General features: G+C 45.7%; 1 protein-coding gene across 2 annotated transcripts in view; it reads right to left on the bottom strand.

Moving 5' to 3' along the window:
- Positions 1-3508: 3508 nt before the first annotated feature.
- The window catches only part of PIERCE1 (piercer of microtubule wall 1), a 35916-nt gene continuing 18434 nt past the window's right edge, over positions 3509-20990 (bottom strand). For both annotated transcript variants that reach the window (XM_069241586.1, XM_069241587.1), the window contains exons 2-3: positions 10378-10456; positions 3509-4135 (exon numbers count right to left, since the gene is read on the bottom strand). In XM_069241586.1, coding sequence (XP_069097687.1) covers positions 3947-4135; positions 10378-10456 — 268 coding nt within the window. In that variant the 3' untranslated portion in view covers positions 3509-3946. The remainder of the gene's footprint in view (positions 4136-10377; positions 10457-20990) is intronic.

Genomic DNA, 20990 nt, shown 5'->3' with positions numbered 1-20990 from the left:
CTGGTACCAAGGGCCCTGATGCCAGGGAAGGTCTCTAAGGGCTGCCGCATATCTTATGCCACCCTGGGGACCCCTCACTCAGCACAGACACACTGTTTGCCAGCTTGTGTGTGCTGGTGAGAACAAAACGAGTAAGTCGACATGGCACTCCCCTCAGGGTGCCATGCCAACCTCACACTGCCTATGCAGTATAGATAAGTCACCCCTCTAGTAGGCCTTACAGCCCTAAGGCAGGGTGCACTATACCATAGGTGAGGGCACCAGTGCATGAACACTGGGCCCCTACAGTGTCTAAGCCAAACCTTAGACATTGTAAGTGCAGGGTAGCCATAAGAGTATATGGTCTGGGAGTCTGTCAAACACGGACTCCACAGCACCATAATGGCTACACTGAAAACTGGGAAGTTTGGTATCAAACCTCTCAGCACAATAAATGCACACTGATGCCAGTGTACATTTTATTGTAAAATACACCCCAGAGGGCACCTTAGAGGTGCCCCCTGAAACCTTAACCGACTATCTGTGTAGGCTGACTGGTTCCAGCAGCCTGCCACAACCGAGACATGTTGCTGGCCCCATGGGGAGAGTGCCTTTGTCACTCTGAGGCCAGTAACAAAGCCTGCACTGGGTGGAGATGCTAACACCTCCCCCAGGCAGGAGCTGTAACACCTGGCGGTGAGCCTCAAAGGCTCACCCCTTTGTTCCAGCACCGCAGGACACTCCAGCTAGTGGAGTTGCCCGCCCCCTCCGGCCACGGCCCCCACTTTTGGCGGCAAGGCCGGAGGAAATAATGAGAATAACAAGGAGGAGTCACTGGCCAGTCAGGACAGCCCCTAAGGTGTCCTGAGCTGAAGTGACTCTAACTTTTAGAAATCCTCCATCTTGCAGATGGAGGATTCCCCAATAGGATTAGGGATGTGACCCCCTCCCCTTGGGAGGAGGCACAAAGAGGGTGTACCCACCCTCAGGGCTAGTAGCCATTGGCTACTAACCCCCCAGACCTAAACACGCCCTTAAATTTAGTATTTAAGGGCTCCCCTGAACCTAAAGATTTAGAATTCTGCAACTTACAAGAAGAAGAGGACTGCTGAGCTGAAAGACCCCTGCAGAGGAAGAAAAGAAGACACCAACTGCTTTGGCCCCAGACCTACCGGCTTGTCTCCTGCCTTCCAAAGAAACCTGCTCCAGCGACGCTTTCCCAAGGACCAGCGACCTCTGAATCCTCAGAGAACTGCCCTGCTTCAAGAAAGACAAGAAACTCCCGAGGACAGCGGCACTTCTCCAAAAGAACTGCAACTTTGTTACAGAGGAGCAGATTTAAAGACCCCTGCAAATCCCCGCAAGAAGCGTGAGACTTCCAACACTGCACCCGGCGACCCTGACTCGACTGGTGGAGAACCAACACCTCAGGAAGGACCCTCCGGCGACTCCGAGACCGTGAGTAACCAAAGTTGTCCCCCCTGAGCCCCCACAGCGACGCCTGCAGAGGGAATCCCGAGGCTCCCCCTGACCGCGACTGCCTGAACCTAAAGTCCTGACGGCTGGAAAAGACCCTGCACCCGCAGCCCCCAGCACCTGAAGGAACGGAACTTCTGTGCAGGAGTGACCCCCAGGAGGCCCTCTCCCTTGCCCAGGTGGTGGCTACCCCGAGGAGCCCCCCCCTTGCCTGCCTGCACCGCTGAAGAGACCCCTTGGTCTCCCATTGAAAACCATTGAAAACCCGACGCGTGTTTGCACACTGCACCCGGCTGCCCCCGCGCTGCTGGGGGTGTACTTTCTGTGCTGACTTGTGTCCCCCCCGGTGCCCTACAAAACCCCCCTGGTCTGCCCTCCGAAGACGCAGGTACTTACCTGCTGGCAGACTGGAACCGGGGCACCCCCTTCTCTCCATTGAAGCCTATGTGTTTTGGGCACCTCTTTGACCTCTGCACCTGACCGGCCCTGAGCTGCTGGTGTGGTAACTTTGGGGTTGCTCTGAACCCCCAACAGTGGGCTACCTTGGACCCAAACCTGAGACTTGTAAGTGATTTACTTACCTGCTAAAACTAACAATAACTTACCTCCCCCAGGAACTGTGAAAATTGCACTGTGTCCACTTTTAAAACAGCTTATTGTGTTTTATGTAAAAAGTATATATGCTACTGTAATTATTCAAAGTTCCTAAAGTACTTACCTGCAATACCTTTCAAATGAGATATTACATGTAGAATTTGAACCTGTGGTTCTTAAAATAAACTAAGAAAAGATATTTTTCTATACCAAAACCTATTGGCCTGGATTTGTCTCTGAGTGTGTGTTCCTCATTTATTGCCTGTGTGTATGTACAACAAATGGTTAACACTACTCCTTTGATAAGCCTACTGCTCGACCACACTACCACAAAATAGAGCATTAGTATTATCTCTTTTTGCCACTATCTTACCTCTAAGGGGAACCCTTGGACTCTGTGCATACTATTCCTTACTTTGAAATAGTGCATACAGAGCCAACTTCCTACAGGGAGTGATGGAGTTTTCTCTCATGATTACTGGGGCAATTCCTAGTCTTCTCTGCCCAGGCCCAACATTTCTAGCATGAGAGACCTAGGTAAGGAAAATAGGTATTGAACTCCGTATCCATGAAGGGTGGAGGCCCTGTGCTATACAGGCCACCACCCCGCGGGGACAGGGAATAGAGAATTTAACATTTACCGTGGTTTTGGCAGCCCTGCTTCATCGTAAATGACGACCTTTGTCTTTACCACTGCCTTCTCTACACATCACCTTGTTTCAACTTTATCTAATGAACCACTTCAGTCATTTAGTCTCATTGTTTGTCACCCTCTTCCTTCATCCATCTCTCTCACACTCGGTTTCTCTCTCCTGCACATTTTCTCTTTCACTCTTCATCTTTTGAAGGTGAAGGTCACAGTCCTGGATTCTTCCAGGGGCAGGACTTGAGCACACCTAAGTGTGCAAGTGAAAACGGCTGGGACTGGCCTTTCCCTCCTCTCTGGGCAGTACTGAGGGCACCAGGTCAAATTGCAAGTAGGGAGTTTGGTAATGAACGACTGGTTGGGCACCAGCTGGGAACAGTACTGTTGTTCAACATGTAGACACGGCAGTATTGAAAGTTGCCAAGAAAGATAAATACTGGCATTGAGATCCAGTAAGGATCAGTCTAATTAAATCAGCTCCGAACCAGTTAGAGAGTTAGACTCAGAGAAGAGTCCCATTTTTGACACAACCAAACTTGCATTTGTAAATTACCATATTCCTGGGGAACCTATGCATCCAACTTCCTTGTGATAATTGCTTCTCAACCATGCATTTATTCAACTGTCTTTTGCATTACAATAGTCATTCAGGAATTTCTAAATCCCTGATATATGCTTTCAGTGCTAGCCACGGACTTGCTACCACTAGATTATCCCGAGTCATTACAAAAATGTGCACTTGCTCTACTCTTCTCTAAAATCTGAAACCTTATCGGTTTAAGAAGTATTTTATTTCGAAGGTATACACATTGATGTCTGCTTTCTTTTGGTATTTTATTGTTCGGGCATATGCAGTGACAGTTTCAAACATATTATTTTACAAAACCCATGAACGCGGAAAATGAATTGCCAAAAGACTTAATTTCACCATCCAGCTACAATATTCACGAGCAAAGTTTGCAGAATGTGGTCTTCTCCCCCCAGTGTTGGCGGTGCATACAACACTGTCAGACGAAACTTCAAGGAGTTTGTCTGGAGTTCTGGTTTCACTGCATGCATATGTAGAGTTTTTGAATCAGCCGTACTTGTCATCTCAAACTGTAGTGCAGACTACCACGATGGGTCAGGCAATGTCCAGATCCTTAAGGCATTAGTAGATCCGAATTGCTATGCATCTTTTGAATTCAGAAGTATTTTAAGATCAAAGCGTTCTGGTTTTGCAAGACCCACTCGTTGCATCCCACAGGTGCGCTATCCGGACTCGGAAGGACCACTCATGTTATAGCTTTTGTGGAAGTTCAACCTGTCGTAAAAAGTGATGTAGTTATCAGGGCCTGTCACATAACTGGTCTCCAGGCTGGTGTTTAGGCCGTTGTTTCTGTACATTCCACTTCTCGCGAGACGGTCGGAAAATTCGTTGGCTTTGCTATTAAAACACGTCTGGAAAGGAAGAACATTATTTTTAAATACTTTGTAATATATTTTGCTTTTAAACATTTTAAGACCATTAATAAGCATTAGAGACACATCAAAAACATTGTGTTTTTACATTGATCTTACTTTTTCAGTTTTATAAAACGTGCATGTTCTTATTATTAGCAGCACAACAGAGCTAGAATCACGGTGTCATGCACATTAAATCATCCATCTCTGTTTTGATTGACAAATCAGCAGTTTGTGGGCACAGTTGTTTCAAAATTACAGTAGTCCTTACATCGAGCTGCGGCCTCCTTCTGCTTCCTGGTCACAGTTCGTGCTCAATAGGCAGGTAACTTGCTAGCCAATTTAACTAAAACATTTCTTGCCTTTGTTTTTTACTCAGTCTTCTTTTCTAGACCATATAAAATTCTACTGAATTCACATGCACCTTTTTGTTGTATTGGTTGTATTCATGTTTCTCATGGCTCAGAACTTTCATCTGTAGCCACGTTTTTAGGGCTTGGAATCTTGGGGTTGCTAGGAGCGGGAGGCAAGGAGCTTCAGAGGGAGAGAGATGTTGAGGACTGGAGGTTGGGATGTTTATATGTCTTGATTGTATCTTCTGTTTCCGCCATTAAACTTGAAAGAAACTACTTCCTTTTGTGGACTTCATGCTACATTACACTTTTCTTTTGTTTTTCTTCATGTGAGCTAGTTCTCATAGGAACCCCCCCAGCATGCTACGTATGTGCCAACTTAATTTCTATGGTTATATTATGGTCTGGTATTTCTGTTGAGTCTTGTTTCAGTGGGCTTGTGGTTTGGTGAAGCTCTGTACTTAGGTAGGTCTCTACGTTCCAGATAGTTGTGTTGAAGCAGCATGGCACAATGACAGATAACGTCCATATAAGGGATCCTGCAGATGTATAGCAGGGTCCTGGACTTGTTTAAGTTGATGGCTAGCTGGGCAACCACCAGATTCTGGTAGCCAGGTTAAGATGTGCTCTAGTCTTTGTAGGATGCCAAAATGTTGTCTTTAAATCAGCATATTTAATCTGAACACTAGATGAGGCACGCACTGGATAAAAAACATCAACCTAGCCATTGGTCCTGTCATTTTCCCACTCCTAGTGAGGAACAGTTTGTGAGAAAAACATTCAGTTGCTGTCTGAATCCAACCTGTAGGCTTAGCCACGGGATTTTCCCATGGCTACGAAGTTGCCACTGAAAGGTCCGTTTTTTCTTCAATAACGCCCTCCTGAAGTAACCTCTCTACCTCTTTACCATGCAGATTTGGACAAAAGTTGTCCTCTTGAAAGAATGCACACTGAATTTCTCGCAGTAGTCAAGATTATGTTGTTTCTTGCTAACATGGTTTTAACCGTCTTCAGGAACCTCCGAAGGATATACACCTACAGACCCCACGGAAAGGAAAACGGAAGTTGTGAGAAACCAGTATATCACAGCTATGAACTTCTCTGTGAAATCATCTTATACTTAACAGTATACACAGCACAGTGGCTTTTAGAAGATTCCAGATATCATCACCGGGTTTTCTACTAACGAAACTAGACATAGCACCAAAGCATTAGATTATGATGCTATTGATAATAGAGATCTATTTCGAAAAGCCATCAAGGAGAAGTGTTTCTTTGAAGACCTCTGGCACGGAGTTCCAGAGATTGGAGGCCCAGTTCCTGCATAAGCTCTTTTGAGTCTCTTTGGGACTTTCCTTTAGGCCTTAGCGCTTGATGCAGGTTGTAAAGATTCAACTGGGTTTTAATATGTAAGGGTGCAAAACTATATCTTGAATCCGAAGTAGGGGAAGCCTGTTCTTCCCTACTTGGGGTTTTAGAGCAGTAGGTTCCTTTCTTAACTGACATACTATTTTAGGGCTTTCTTCTGGACAATATGAGGAGACCCATCGCTTCCAGATACCACCTTTGAATGCAATATTTTACAAAACAATCTCTTGTCGTGTTCTGTGCCTTGGGGCCAAGCATTCTGGGAATAAAATAACACTCGTCAAGAGGTAACGAGATGTTATTGTCCTCACAATCCAAGGCCAACAGTTCATTTGCACCTGGAAGCTCCTCCAGGCGGTCTACATCAATATTGCAGTCAAGGCACCCATGCCAAAGAAGGGTCAGAGTCAAATATGTATTTCTTTCCGAATAAACCAGACTACCACCTACCCCGTTAAAGCTTGGGTCTTAGGATCATCTGCAACTAACTGTAGTAGGCCAAGTGCATTTCTCATATCACCAGTGGGAACCTTCTGTCTTATAATAAAGTATTAGGAATGCCCCCGTTCCCAGTGGGAAAGAGTGGGCAATGGATTCAAAGATGCAATCTCCCTGAATGGACGTCCCCTAGAGTTAGATGATCATATCCCACCTGAGAGAGCCATGTGCTGGGAAAACTGTTAAGGATGAGAGAAGGGAGAGGAACGCCTTCTATAAAGGACAAGCTTCACAGAACCAATACAAAAGAATGGTAGTGGGTTGGTAACATCTAGGTCTGAGATTTTTCTTAAAATTTCAATTGGCACAAAACCATTAATAGTGAATTAGCTCGGAACACAACATATATGCCATATGAGGATCCTTCCTGCATTTTCTTCATTGTTGGATCTGCTGGCGTATGGCTAGAAGAACTGCTTAAGATGGTTACATTGTGTGTTCAAGAGTCTAAACTTAACCACTATTAGAACACTGGGATGTTGGGAGCTCCTTTGAAAACAATGGAGTGCTTCGGGCTTCTAATGGCCGGTAGAAGCCCAGAGTGCCAACATTCCAGTGTTTTTGTTCACAGCTGTTGCTCATCCAGAATGCTGCCGCCAGACTCATTCTGGACCTCCCTCACTGAAAACACATCTCCCAACACCTGAGGACCCTCCACTGGCTACCGGTCGAGAAGCAAATCGCCTTCAAGCTTCTCACCCACACGTCCAAGGCCATACACAATGCAGGGCCAGCCTACCTGAACCACTGCATCTCCTTCCACACCCCCCCACGAGATCCCTCCGCTCTGCCCAGATGGCCCTGGCCACCGTCCCTTTCATCTTCAAAACCAGCACCGGAGGACTATCTTTCACCAACACTGCAGAAAAGAGCTGGAACAACCTCCCCCTGCACCTCAGACAAAGCCCATCGCTCACCATCTTCAGGAAGAAATCTCAAGCCGTGGCTCTTTGGATAAGGCCCCCCCCACGCCTTGAGACCCTCCCGGGTGAGAGGCAGCGCGACACAAATATTGATTGATTGAAAGATACTCACTAAATAAGGACGATAATGAGGCGGTTGGAAAAGGAGGAGTCCATGATAAAAAATAAAGAGAAAAGACAAATTCTTCAAAAAACAATCCTGTCCCCAGTGTGAGGACCTGCCTGAGACAGTGTTGGATTTAAGGAAGAAGGAGGAATAGTACAAGAAAGTAATGGGCTTAAGAAACAATGGAACCTGAAGGTTTTGCAGCCCAACATGTCTCACAGCAAGGTTTTTGTATATTTTACTATGGTTTTAAATGATTTTCATCATTTGAATATTGTGGACCAGGGCTTCTGGAAACAATTTGCTATCCACACTGGAACTTCCCCTTGTTTGTATTCCTATTTGCTTCATCATCTTACTATCACCCTACACATGCAGAACCCACACCAAGACAAACAGGCTATGTCTCGGCAGCTGCAGGTTCTACCATTGCCCCAGGGACGACCACAGCAACCATGGCTCCTTCGACGCCAGTGATGGTACCGGGGAACAAAAGGATCTATCTATTCTGCTCTCCTGACCCCTTCCGGTAGGCCACTTCCTTCCTTCCTTCCTTCCTTTACCTGACTGATCCGTGCACTGTGCTGTTGGCTCCATCATTCAAGAGCTGACAGAGGTCCTGGATATTGGTCCCACACAATTTGTTGGTGATTACACAGCCAATTTGGAATGGCATAGCTGGTGCTGTCTTGCTTCACTGACAAAATGTTGCACGCAGGTGAAATGTGTAGGGTCACGTCATAAACCCTTTCACATAGTCCGCATCCATGCACAGGAGAAAAGGGCGAAGCAGCATGCTTTTCTGCACTCCCTTGTTAATCGCTAGTATGGGCCTAGGGTCGGATACAATTAATTTTCACAGCTAGTCACGCATGAAATGCACTCTGTGGCAATTATTTCTTGTAACCCATGGTGAGCAGATCCAAAACCTTACACAATTTTGCCTGTTTTCGCTTCAACCTGCCCCATGTTTTTTTAATATATAACTAAAAGGCGGAATGTAGGTGGATTTGTCTGCACCATGTTACTTTTCTTTGCAGCGAGAAATTTGAAGCGTATATCCATTTCTCACAGCGAGGAACACGGCACACTTGTGTGGCCGAGGACTATCGCAGGGCAGGGAAACATAATTAACTTAATAGCAATTCCTTTGTGGTAGCTGTACTACCTGGTCCCTATAGTGCTTCAAAGCTTCTTCCACAGCAGGGGCATGCCTGACTTTGGCGCATGCATGGCTGAGTGCCCGGAGGACCCTGCAGAAAGGCACCACACACGTCCTCTGTTGGAGAGCGTCTATTCAAGAGCACTGTCAGGTGTCTGGGCCATGAAATTATCTTAATACTCTTACTATTAAGGCAGCTCTATTGCCCTCCCCCTTACAGTGTACCTAAAAGCTACTTAATTCAGCTTTGGGCTTATGTTTTTTTCACCTGCAGAGCAATGCTGAATTAATTCTGCAGTTGATAAAAACATCACATTTATCTTATTTTTAATTCGCTGGAACATTTCATCCACCTCCAATCACTAGCTGTGTCCTAATTGATTCATTACAATGTGGTCTTCATTGCTTTTCAGAAACTCATCCACCCCTAATCACTAGTTATGTCCTAATTAATTTACTGCAATGTGGTCTACATTGCCTTTCAGAAAGAACTGACTGACAGACTCTATACTTTATAAGATGAGCAGAAAGGGTGGCCCTCTTCCGGAAGAAAGGTGACAACATTGAACGCACCTCTGAGGCACTTTACTGGGTCCAGTAGAAGTACAGAGCCTTCTGAAACTGGATCCCACATTACATGCAGAACCAGGACAACTACCACATTCAGACGTGGAACATCCCGCTTCCTTATTCTGAAAAAAATACCAGGGCCTTAGTAGTATTCTTTAGCAGCGGAGTTTCCAACGCCATTTCCTAAGAGAGATGTTTAAGAGTGTAACCTTGGGACAAACACTGGCCACCCTTCAGATGAGCGATTGGTTATGTGATGCAGTTCTCCATCTTCACACTCAAGGTGTAGAACAGAGTGCCCATCAACCTCAGAACAACTCCTGCCTCCTCCAGTTTAGAGATATGTGTGCTACAAACCATGATCTCCAAGAGATGGATACTAATGATTGCGGATGATAGTGATACTATACTTTCTATGGATGGTGAATGGCCTGTTAATGTATGTATAAGTCGTTATTTGATTTTGTACCATATAAAAATACAATTTGGATTCTACAAATATTTTTTACATATTGATCACTTATGTTCCGGACAGAATTTAAATGCATTTCTTCTTATCAAATGTTACATAAAAAAGGCCAATTGTCTTCACTTAATCGTTTTCTTATGCCATCCTTTATAGAACTGTCATTTTTAAAATGATGAACTTAAACATTTACTGCTGAAAGAAGCTTCTTTTTAAAGTCGCTATTGAATTCATCATTCTTGCTAAAAGTAAAGACTATTTTAGAAATGAAGACACTTCACTCGTATCCTCTATCTCTTTGTCTAGTACCTTCACTGTCATTCGTTTTAGACTTAGATAAATCCTCAGCAAAAGCAGTTCAAGCCAAAAACCAGTTCCTCGCAGCATATAAACACGCGTGCTTCAGTAGATTCCTCTAGTCAGCAGTTTTCGGTGCATCTTTCAGAATTTTATCTCAGCTTTTTCAACTATCTTTTTCATTTGTTTCTGGCTTGACTCATATATGTAGTGACAGGTATATTATTTCTGCCGTTAAATTCTAAAAACATCCGATGTTTGTTCTTTTTTGGTAAGTTCTTTTTTGTTAAATAACACATATGACCTTGGATTGAGTTGTTCTTTCAAATTTACACGTTTTGCAGAAAATGAAGCCTACATACAAATAAGTAAAGATTACTAAATTGATCTGGTTCCACAATCAAGATTTCCGCCACTGGGCCTCATATCCTCTGTCCATTCATGTTCCGCCGTAGAATATAGGTGGGGAGGCAAAACAATAACAAATCTAACTTACAGGCATTTCGTGAACTGTTGGTGGTCGGCTTCCATAGGTCTGGTTGCTTGTCTTGTACAGAGGATGAACTTTTTTAGTGCTGAAAAAGTTAAAGAAGAAGATACACATTTGCAACTTTAAGGATGAAGCAAGTTTCATTGATGTTGCCTTTTGTTTGAATGTACCAATATTTTTGAGCTGTACATAAACACATGTGCACGTTTTATGGAACAAAATATATACATAAGTGGAGGTAAAGAGTAATGAAGCAAACAAATACTTTGCATGTCAGCTCTGAACATACTCAATATAATGATTAAAAATTGTTTTCTTAGGATACATATTTTTGTATAGTATAGCATTCTCAAATATCATGGCCTCTTTGTGCTTTAGGGGCTCAGACAGACAGTCTTGTCATTGTGGGTTTGCCCAAAGGAGAGTCTTCAAGTGCGAACATTCTCATACACCCATCACTGGCCCTGGGCTTGATTGTCTTGTTTGCTTTGTGAATCTTTGCTTATGGATGTGCTCCGTTGCGGTTTGGGTGAGGATCGTGGAACCAGCACATACCTTATACTAGCTATGGCTGAAATTATTTGCCTTTTTAGGTGTTGTGCTAGACCAACAACCTATGTAGGTGCATACCGGAGACTCCTAAATAGAGTTTGAGGCTCTTTTGACTGCATTTACCTGGTTTCTGAGATTGGAGTATGATTGCTACTAAGCGGTAACCCAGATATTCTTATAATTCTAGACTATGTAGTTTGGTGCGAGGTAGTGTTCTAAGAAATATTAGTTGCAATATTACAGTACTTGATTAATTAGTTTTCAGTATAAAAAGTTCACTTTCAGTTTGGTTTGATTGACATCATTAATAATGGGAGACCAATAGGACATTGAAACACTTAGAAATGGTTTTAATTTTAATTGGTTATTTAACGCAGAATCCTTTATTCCGTGTAAACAGCAACCTAGACCTTTATTGCCAGCCAGTGTCAGGAAGCAGGAGCATTTTAATACATTTTAAAAGCCAAGAAACACTGAAAGGCAATAGTTTTTGTCTTTCTTTTCATTTGTGAAAAATCTTTGGTGCTGTAATAATGATGCCCGATTTGGGTCTGTTGCCTGATCTGTGTCAAAATGGGTCAATTGATTTGGATACAATCAGTTTTAAGCTTGTTTGTACATTATCTGCCAGTCATTCAAAAAGTGGGACATTTACAATTTATGTTTATTAGAAAATAAAGTCTCTTAAATGTCAACTGCAGATGAAATGCCAACATTAAATAAACATCTAGCAGTTTGAAAAATACACAAGAGCATATCGCAAGTTAACTTTAAAAAAGACACTATGTTAATATAACACATCAATCAAAATACAGCAGCTAGGAGAGATACAACTATATAATTAGAAGCAGATTATAGAATAAATAAATCTCAACAATATCATTACAAGTCAACATTATCATATTACATCATAACTAAAATAAGGGAATGACAAAATAATCGTCTAGTATCCTAACAGGGAACTATTGAGGATTTGGCGATCTTAAGACATATATCAATGTTTCAGAATGTCAAAGAAATCATACAACTGCACTCTGTACTTGTGGTCTGTTAGTCTTATATTTGATAAGGAATGTTCACAATCAAATACCACTAGTTAGTGTTAGACCGGTTGGCCTTAGAGTGGGCTTCCCCAAAACTTTTTGTCTTATGCCTCCATATTTGCTGATCTTGTTTTTGCTGGCTTTAGGACTCAGTGCTCTGTATCACTGCTAACCAGTGCTAATGTGAGTGTGCTCACGCACTAAAACATGCTATCACTGGCTTACATCCAATTGGCATAGTCAATTTACTTATAGGGACCCTAGTAAAGCGGTGCGGCATGCCCTTAGAGCCTGTAAATAAATACTACTAGAACGCCTGCACTGATTGTGCTACCCACTTAAAGACACATTTCAAACATGTCCCAGACTTGCAATTGCAGCTTGTGTGTGTAGTTTTAAACTGCCTTTTCAACCTGGAAACATAAACCTCTTGGTGGCCTAAGCCTTCCTTTTTAACACATATAAGTCATGCCTAGTGTAGGCCCAAAACAGCCCATACGGCAGGGTGCAGCGTACTTAAAACGGTGGACATGTACTTTAACATTTTACATGTCCTGGTAGTGAAAAACTCTTTAAATCATTTTTCACTACTGCAAGCCTTACCTCTCCCATAGGATAACATTGGTTTACCCTATTACATTTTGTAAGTGCTAACTTTCAATTGAGAGTGGGTAGAAATGTCAAGTTTACGTTTTAAACAATTGTAATTTAAAACCCTATTTAATGGTAAAGTCAGATTTTAAATCACAATCCTGAAAATGCCACTTTAAGAAAGTTGGCATTTTTCTGTCCTAACTATTTGGTTCCTGTGGCCTGTAACCTTGGTCACATGACTAGGTTAGTTGGCAGTTTTGTTGAAGGGTTTATTGTATTTTTGCATGATAAAGAGCCATTTTATTACACAGTCGAAACATTATGGTCTTCTATGGTACAGAAAGTAAGTGATAGCATAGTTTGATGCAACAACAACATTTGTCAATTGCTACGATGGAAGAGATAATGATGGTGATGAATTTTAATCTATAAACGCATGGTTCCCCACAACCTTGTAGATTGTTGAGCATGCAGATTCTTCGATCTGTGTGTTATCACTAGGGTCTGTTCTCCAGCTGCGGATTAGGGTGGTAGGACTATGGTGGTCCCTAGGTGCAGAGTTCCCATTGTGGGTGGGTGGGTGGGTGTGGCAGTGGTGGTGGTGAGACAATACAAGGCATCCGTGTCGGGGAGTACTGTTTCTGTCAGACATTAGGTAGGGGTGTGTGTCCATGTAGTATGGTGTACTCTGTCTCTTGCTCTCCGCAGTGTTCCCAGCGATTAGAATATAGTGAAGGGGATCTGGTAGGGTCTACATTCCCCCCCTCGGGTGGGCTCTCTGTGTGTCCATGGTTGAGCAGCCCGCATCTTGGTGTGTAATCACTACTAACGAGCCAGAGTGTATGCTTCATGGTTGGCGAGTGTCGCTCTTTGCTTCAGTGTTGGTGATATGGGTCTCCCAACATTCGCCTTCCACCCCCACCCCGACCGGAGCAGCTTGAGAATATTGGCTTTGGTGTGCGCCCGTGTCAGTAATGTGGGCAGTTACCATTTTGGGTCGGGAGCCATGGACACCTGCCACAACATTGCTATCTGTCTTTTAAACAGTACAAAAGCAAGGTCAATGAACCTGTGTAGGTGTTTGTCCACCTAAGTACTTGGGAGCAGACCCAGCATGCAGAACTCAGGCGTTGGTTCAAGGTTATGGACCATGAGTTCAGCAACAGTGTGTGTGATCTCACGGCAGACCACCTGTAACCTCAGGCACTCTCACACCATATGATGGAATCCAGCATCCATTAGTTTGTACCTGGGGCAGTTAGGGGTCAGGGCGGGAACCATGCGTTTAATGTGCCCCGGATGATGTAGGCATGATAGACGTAATTAAACTGCGTGAAATGGGACCTAGGATTATGAGACACCTCTTACACTTTCTGAAACACTTTGGACCAAGTTTTGTCCGATAATGGTTGCGGAAGGATGCCATTCCATCTGGTCCATGCCCCCACGTCATTTCCTGTTGGTTTGGCATCAAGAGATGTGTACAATTTGGTGCCGCTGTGAAGCGGGGAGCAGTGAGTTAGGAGTGTGTGCAATACTGTGAAAGTAGGTGGTTCAGCATCTTGTGCATTCCATGTAGTGTACATAGTGTGTTGTATGGCGTGATACATCAGGAAGTGGCCAGGCACTATTCCATAAGTGTCCATAATGCCCTGAAATGTCACAAGGGTGCCTTCTTGGTAGGGGTCCCTCAGTTGGTCGATCTCTTTCTCTCTCCACTGGTTGAGCCACCGTCATTTGGCACGGCTGCCGCTGTGGGTGACAGTCCGTGTCCGTCAACTACGTATAGATGTTCGTCCCAACTAGTATCCCTCGGATGATTTCCTTGTCAGGGCATGTCATCTGGAGCCAGACCATCAGCCACTGCAGCTGTGCCACTGCATACTGCAATTCGTAATTGGGAGCACCGAGTCCATCCTCGAGTAAAGGGCATTGGAGGATGGTGAGAGCCACCCGCTGCCAACATTTATCCCATATTATTACTAATAGAAGGCCATGAAGTTTCGGGACAAAGCTCTGGTGGATTATGATCGAGATTGCTGCAAAAAAGTATAGTAGGTGCGGTACAACCAGCATTTTAAATATCTCTACTCGGTCCAGTGAGGAGAGGCACAGCTGCCAACAAAGGGGCAGAGATTTATGGATAGAGCCCACCTCTTTAACCACATTGCCCTCCTTAATGGCCTGGTCCAGTTGAAAGTTCTGAACATCTAAGTATTTAAATTTGTCGTAGCACCATCCGAGCCGGAATTCTGTTGGGGCTGTCCTGTCTGACTCTGGAGATGGTGCCAGTGGGAATAGACATGATTTGAACCAGTTTACCTTAAGTCCTGAGATGTCTCCAAACTCATCCAGCAGGAGCATCAAGCTCTGGAGGAAGACTCCCGACTCCCGTAGGAAAACTAGTGTGTCATCTGCGTAGAGCGAAATGATGTGGTGTGCACGTACGTCCCGGGATCCCCCAATAGTGGGCCCTTTGACCGGAAAGTGGTTCCATCGCCAGGGAGAGTGGACACTCTTGCCTGTTGCCCCACTACATTATGAAGCTGCCTCACATCTTACCTGTATGATTCCTTGTTGTCTGGCTCTTATAAAGTGTGTTGATCCACCTTAGTTATCCTGGACCAAGCCCCATAGCTTCAAGGTTCAGCAAGTAAAAATCCCAGCTCACGCCTTTTTGATGTCCAGGGACAACACCACCTGGTAATGGGCCTTGGGGGCGTGTTTTCCTGTATTAGGCGTAATGATTGTCGAAGGTTGAGGAAGGTTCTTTGCCTGGGTATGAACTCTGATTGGTCCTCGTGCATAAGGGTGTCAGTCTGGAGCAATCTATTTGCCATTATCCTGCTTAGAATTTTGTAAGGGAGGATCAGGAGCGATAATGGTCGGTCGGAGTGAAAGTCTAGTGAGTCTCTGACGGGTTTAGGCAAGACCACTGTTGGAAATGGCCATATTTGCAGGGTCATTCCCAGTCTTTCTGCCTCCTTCCTCCTTTTTTCTGACCTGTTTTTGTTGGCTTTAGGACTCTGGGCACTTTACCACTGCTAACCCGTGCTAAAGTGCATATGCTCTCTGTAAAGTGTACTGTTGATTGGTTTATCCATGATTGGCATATTTGATTTACTGGTAAGTCCCTAGTAAAGTGCACTAGAGGTGCCCAGGGCCTGTAAATCAAATGCTACTAGTGGGCCTGCAGCACTGGTTGTGCCACCCACATTAGTAGCCCTGTAAACATGCTCAGAGCTGCCACTGCAGTGTCTGTGTGTGCAGTGTTAAACTGCCAATTCGACTTGGCAACATGGGGGCTGCTTTTAAATATCCTTAAAGCGCAGATTCCCTTTGAGAGTAGATAAAAATTTGAAGTTTAGGGTCTCTAAACTCACAATTTAAAAATACATCTTTTAGTGAAGTTGGTTTTCAAATTGTCTGATTGAAAATACCACTTTGAGAAAGTATGCATTTTCTTGCTTATACCATTCTGTGACTCTGCCTGTTTGTGGATTGTCTGTCTGGGTCAGTTTGTCAGTTGGGCTGTTTTACACCTCTCTAGACAAGGACAAAAAAGGAGGCGGGGTGTAGCCTGCATATCCTGAGGAGCCATCTGAGCTAGAGAGGAGGGAGGAGTGGTCGTTCACATCTGAAAGGACTGTGCCTGCCCTCACACAGTGCAGTCTCCGACCCCTTGGTGTGCGTTTGGGGCTTGACAAGGAAGGATCTTGCAAACACTTGAGACTTTGCTTTGAAGTTTGCCAACTTCAAAGGCAGAACTGGGTATAAGAAGAAGACCCAAAACCTCAGACTTTTAGAATCTTTCTGGAATCAAGAGGAACCTCTGCAAGGAGAAGAGCTGAATGAGGACTACTGTCCCTTTGAGGTGCTGCTTTGATGGACTGGCCTGCAGTTGCTGCTTCTGCCTGAAAAGAATGCAAAGGGTGAACTTTGCTGTGTGTTCTGCTTGAGAAAATTCTCCAAGGGCTTGGAGTAGAGCTTGCCTCCCGTTTGAAGTCTCAGGGACACCAAAGACTTCAGTTTCCTCCACCTGCAGCACTGGGAACTGTGTGTTTTGTCATGTTCAAGAGGAAAAACCACTGTTACGCCGCCAGCGATGCCGCTGGCCTGCACTGTGATCTGCCGACACCACACGGGGTCACATTGCTCTGCTTCGCACCGCGACCTGGTCTCACCAATGCTTTCATCGGACAACTTCACCGAGCCATTGCTCGCACCGCGACCTGTGGGCCCCGCACTCCGGCATCGCCTGCTCACACCGCAGCCTTGGCATCCCCGACGATGACGCTCCTGCTGACACCGGCGCCGCTGCCTGCACCGGGGCCTATGGACACCGCTCATGAGGTACACAAAGCACCATCCCATCCCGCCCCACTGGCTTGGGCCTACCGATGACAGCGCTTCAGCAACGACACCGCCACTGCCTGCACCGTGACCTGTGGGCACCGCACGTCGCACCGTCCTGCTTCACACCGCAGCCCTGGTCTCACTGACGCCGCTGGATGCCGTCACCGAGCCGCTGCCTGCATCGTGACCTGGGGGCACCGCACGTTGCATTGTCCTGTTTCGCACTGCAGCCTCGACGCAATCCACGCCGGCGCACCTGACTTCATCAGCCTGGAGTTCGGTCTGCAATGCGTGTGACCTCAACTCCGGAACCGACACCGCAACGTCAGTGATGCCGCTCTCCAGAGCTCACTGCGAGGATCATGACGCCTTGCGAATCCAAGGTACTGTTTGCGGGTCTTCCCGACACCGTAGCTGGCCCGCAGCGCCGCGGCTGGCCTGAACTGTTGGTTTTGTTGATCACGATGCTGTGATAGTCCCAGGTGGAGCTATCGACTTCAAGGAACTGTAGTTTGGAGTAAATCTTGCAGAATTCATATTTTTCTTACTGTATGTTGGAATTTTTATGTAGATAAATATTGGCTATTTTTCCAAAACTGGTGTGGTGTCCTTTTGTAGTGTTTTCACTTATTACTGTGTGTTATGTGCAAATGCTTTACACATTGCTTCTGAGATAAGCCTGACTGCTCGTGCCAAGATACCAAGGGGGTGAGCAGGGGTTATCTGAGCGGGTTTCTCCCTTATCCTTTCTAGAGTGAGGGTCCCTACTTGGACAGGGTGCAAATCGACTGTCAACTAGAGACCCCATTTATAACAACCACGGACAGGGCCTCCTGAGGTGGCCTGTCGTTCTAGCTTTGTTGAACGTGGGCAGAGAACATGGGAAGAGAAAGGAGAGTAAACATTCATTCGGCAGCCTCCAGTTGAAGGGGCACATCCAGTTTGCTCCATTGAGGTGGAGACAGTTTAGCCAGTGGTAGGGCGGGTAAGAAATCACACATTTGTTCCGGAAGTGATGAGTCTGCTGTGCTATATAGTGATTGATAATATTCCCGAAATACGGTGTTGATGGCTAACTGCATTGTGATCAGTGTGTCATCGCCTGTTCTAATAGTTCCTTCACCAACCAAGCCAGTAGCCTCCCCCAAGAAGTCTCCCTTGGCACGCAGCATAGTTAGTTGTTGTTTGTAATCATGCTTCCAAAGGCAAGTCTCAGTGTTGCAGAACTGTTTACGCAGCTCTTGAAATTACAGTCAGGTTTACCATCCCTGTTTCTAAAGGACGGATTTCCCATTCAAGGGCCATTAGTTCCTCTTGCAGGTGTCTGTATCCCGAATGTAGTTACCATGCAGGTGCCCTGTAAGACACCTTTGTATGCATCCCACTCAATTGCAAGGGAATGAGTTGACACTTTTATCAGTTCAAAGTACTGGGTAATTCATTTTGCCTGGTCTTGAAATGGAGGAACCATGAGCGCTTCTGTTTGTAGCCTTCAGGAGGGTATCTTGGGGTGCGGTCTCCCCCATTGTAGTGCCACCTGTAGGGGCAGTGGTCAGAAAGGGTGTGTGCCAAGCTTTCAGACTGAATGATCTGGATGCCCCCACTGTTCGGTGCTTAAAAAAAGGCTTCACCTGGTATGAGGGTCATGGACTTGTGCAGGTGCATGTGGCGATTCACAGTGGCACAACAGAGTGGTTGTGTTCAACGTATGGCACACAATTGCAATCTCCGCCCCACAATCCCGGAAACTATAAGTCCTGGAAGAGTGCAGGAGTAAGTGTGTCCAGAAAGCCAGATTGAAAAGTGTTGAGTGCATATATGTCACCAGTGTTGGGTAAGCCTCATCGAGGTGTCCTTCTCCTATTAAAAAGCGCCCTGAAGTATCTATCAAGTATCCAACCCATGTGTGTACCATTTATGGGACCCATGGGCGATTCAGATGAGCACCCCACAAGCAAAGGCCGATGTACTTGTGTCTTACACCTGCCATAGACCTGCCCTCTTCATTTCATGGGAATCTTGTGTAGCTCTGTTAATGTGAGGTGTATTCCTTGCTTCATCACGTGTGTGACGGGGTTTGAGATAAATGCTTGGAAGGAGTAGTTATGCCATGCACGTTCCATGTGAGGACATTATATTGTGGGGTGAGGTTAGCTATGTCGGTTCCTATTGTGGATATCGGCGGCATTTATTGCGATCTGGAGCGTGTGACGATGTGTGTGGATGGTGCCCTGCACTAAGTGAACCTCCCCTTTGCTGTCAGTTGTGCCCATTGATTAAGTGGTAACGTTCTTTCAGCAGACTCTTGATAAAACTTCTTGTGCTAGTTTTCCAGGACTCAAAAGTACCCATGTCCAAACCAGAGTCCGAGAATAGGTCGGATCTTAGAGGGGCAAAAGGATTCTTGCTGTTGTGTTAAACCATCGCCACAGCTTGCACTTGTTCTGCAGCCGCCTGGTCCTAGGTGGGACGTGTCCAAATTTTCCTGTGTTTTCTGCATCTGGATCAAGGGACAACCCAGTTATCGATCGCCAGTTTCTCCGTGGTGTTGTGAGCCAGACCCTTCTCATGGAACCAGGTCTACAGGTCTTCAGGTTTGGAGATGTGGGAGGTCTCGCCTTCTATCACTCTGAGCTTTGCCAGGAACAGGAGTGCATATCTGAGCTGTAGTTCTTGGAGGCACTCCTTGAATTTCACATATGAGCCCGAGTCATTGGACCTTGATTGTGGAATCAGGATATGCTGAGATCTCCACGTTGTCATACTGCCAGGGGCCCTTTGTTCTGAATCTTTGCAGGATGAGATCATGATCCCGGTAATTGAGGCAAAAAGCAATGAGTGATTGTGGCGGTGCTCCAGACGGTAGTTGATCTTTGTCTATTGTCCCCAGACAATGCAACAAAGAGGATATAGGTGTTGGCAGGATGGGCTATCTCTGACTTCATGGGGGAGAAGGTGACACTTACAACACTTACACATGACAAAGGCTCTGCCTCAGCACACTCACAGAGGGTTTCCCGCCAGTCTGTGTGTGCCCCCAGACAAGCTGGGGCCATAACATGGAGTCTGGAATATCCAAACACCTCTGTGGAGGAAGCCTCTAAAACCTTCACCTACTTCAAAGCTGGCACCGAGTATAAGTATTAGACCCTCAGACCAAACTCTTCACTATACTTCTGGACCTGTGGAAGTCTCAGAAGGACTACTGTGCTGTTCTGCTGCAAGAAGGACCGCTACTCTGCTGCCTACTGCCTTACTAAAAAAGGCTAGAAAGTATTTTTAACTCAGGACCACGAGAGTGATTCCAAGGGATAGTTGGCTTGTCTCCTGATAAGAGCCTTAGGAACAGAAAAGGCCCCAAACACCTTGCACCCAGCACCTGGACTCTGCCTGCTGTGAGTCTTGCACCTAAGTGGTTCTATCCCAATCCTGGACCCTTGGAGGTGTACCAGAAGGTGCTCTGCCAGCCCAGCCATAGCCTCTTGTGCAGAACTGATGCAGCGCAGTATATCTCCTCCCAGCCTTGCATCGGAACTACCTCTGTGCGATGCATCCCAGATGAAGGACCTCGCATCACAGCCTGTAGCTTATCGTAACCACCACTGCGTGACACATCGCTAACGCAGAACTTCACATCATAAGGCATCCTCGACAATGACTCAGGGCCTTGCATCGTAAGCCTCTTCAATCGCTCCATAGGAACCTCTGCTGCCTTGATGTACACTGTCGACTGCAGCTCATCGGAGCTGCCGCTGCATAATGCATCACCATTGCTGCGCATCGCATTGCAAGCATCTGTTGACAGCATCCTCGACAATGACGCAGAGCCTCCCAACGCATCCTGGATGTGGACCTCGCATCACTTGAGCAGGAAATTGGAACTGCTGCTGCTCGACGCATCCTCAGTGCCACATCTCGCAACACTCTGCAACTAGGATTTAAGGTACTTTGTTCAGCAGGCCTAACTAGGTCCCTGTACCAGTCACACACCCCATCGCGGTCAGCCTGAACTTGTGACTTTGTCCCCATCTGACACAAGCAGATAGCTACATTTGGCGCTTTGTGCTTATAGGC

This window comes from Pleurodeles waltl, chromosome 6, assembly GCF_031143425.1.
Source record: "Pleurodeles waltl isolate 20211129_DDA chromosome 6, aPleWal1.hap1.20221129, whole genome shotgun sequence".
Lineage (NCBI taxonomy): Eukaryota > Metazoa > Chordata > Amphibia > Caudata > Salamandridae > Pleurodeles > Pleurodeles waltl.
The sequence above is the reverse complement of the archived record's forward strand: the minus strand, read 5'-3'. Positions and strand labels throughout refer to the sequence as shown.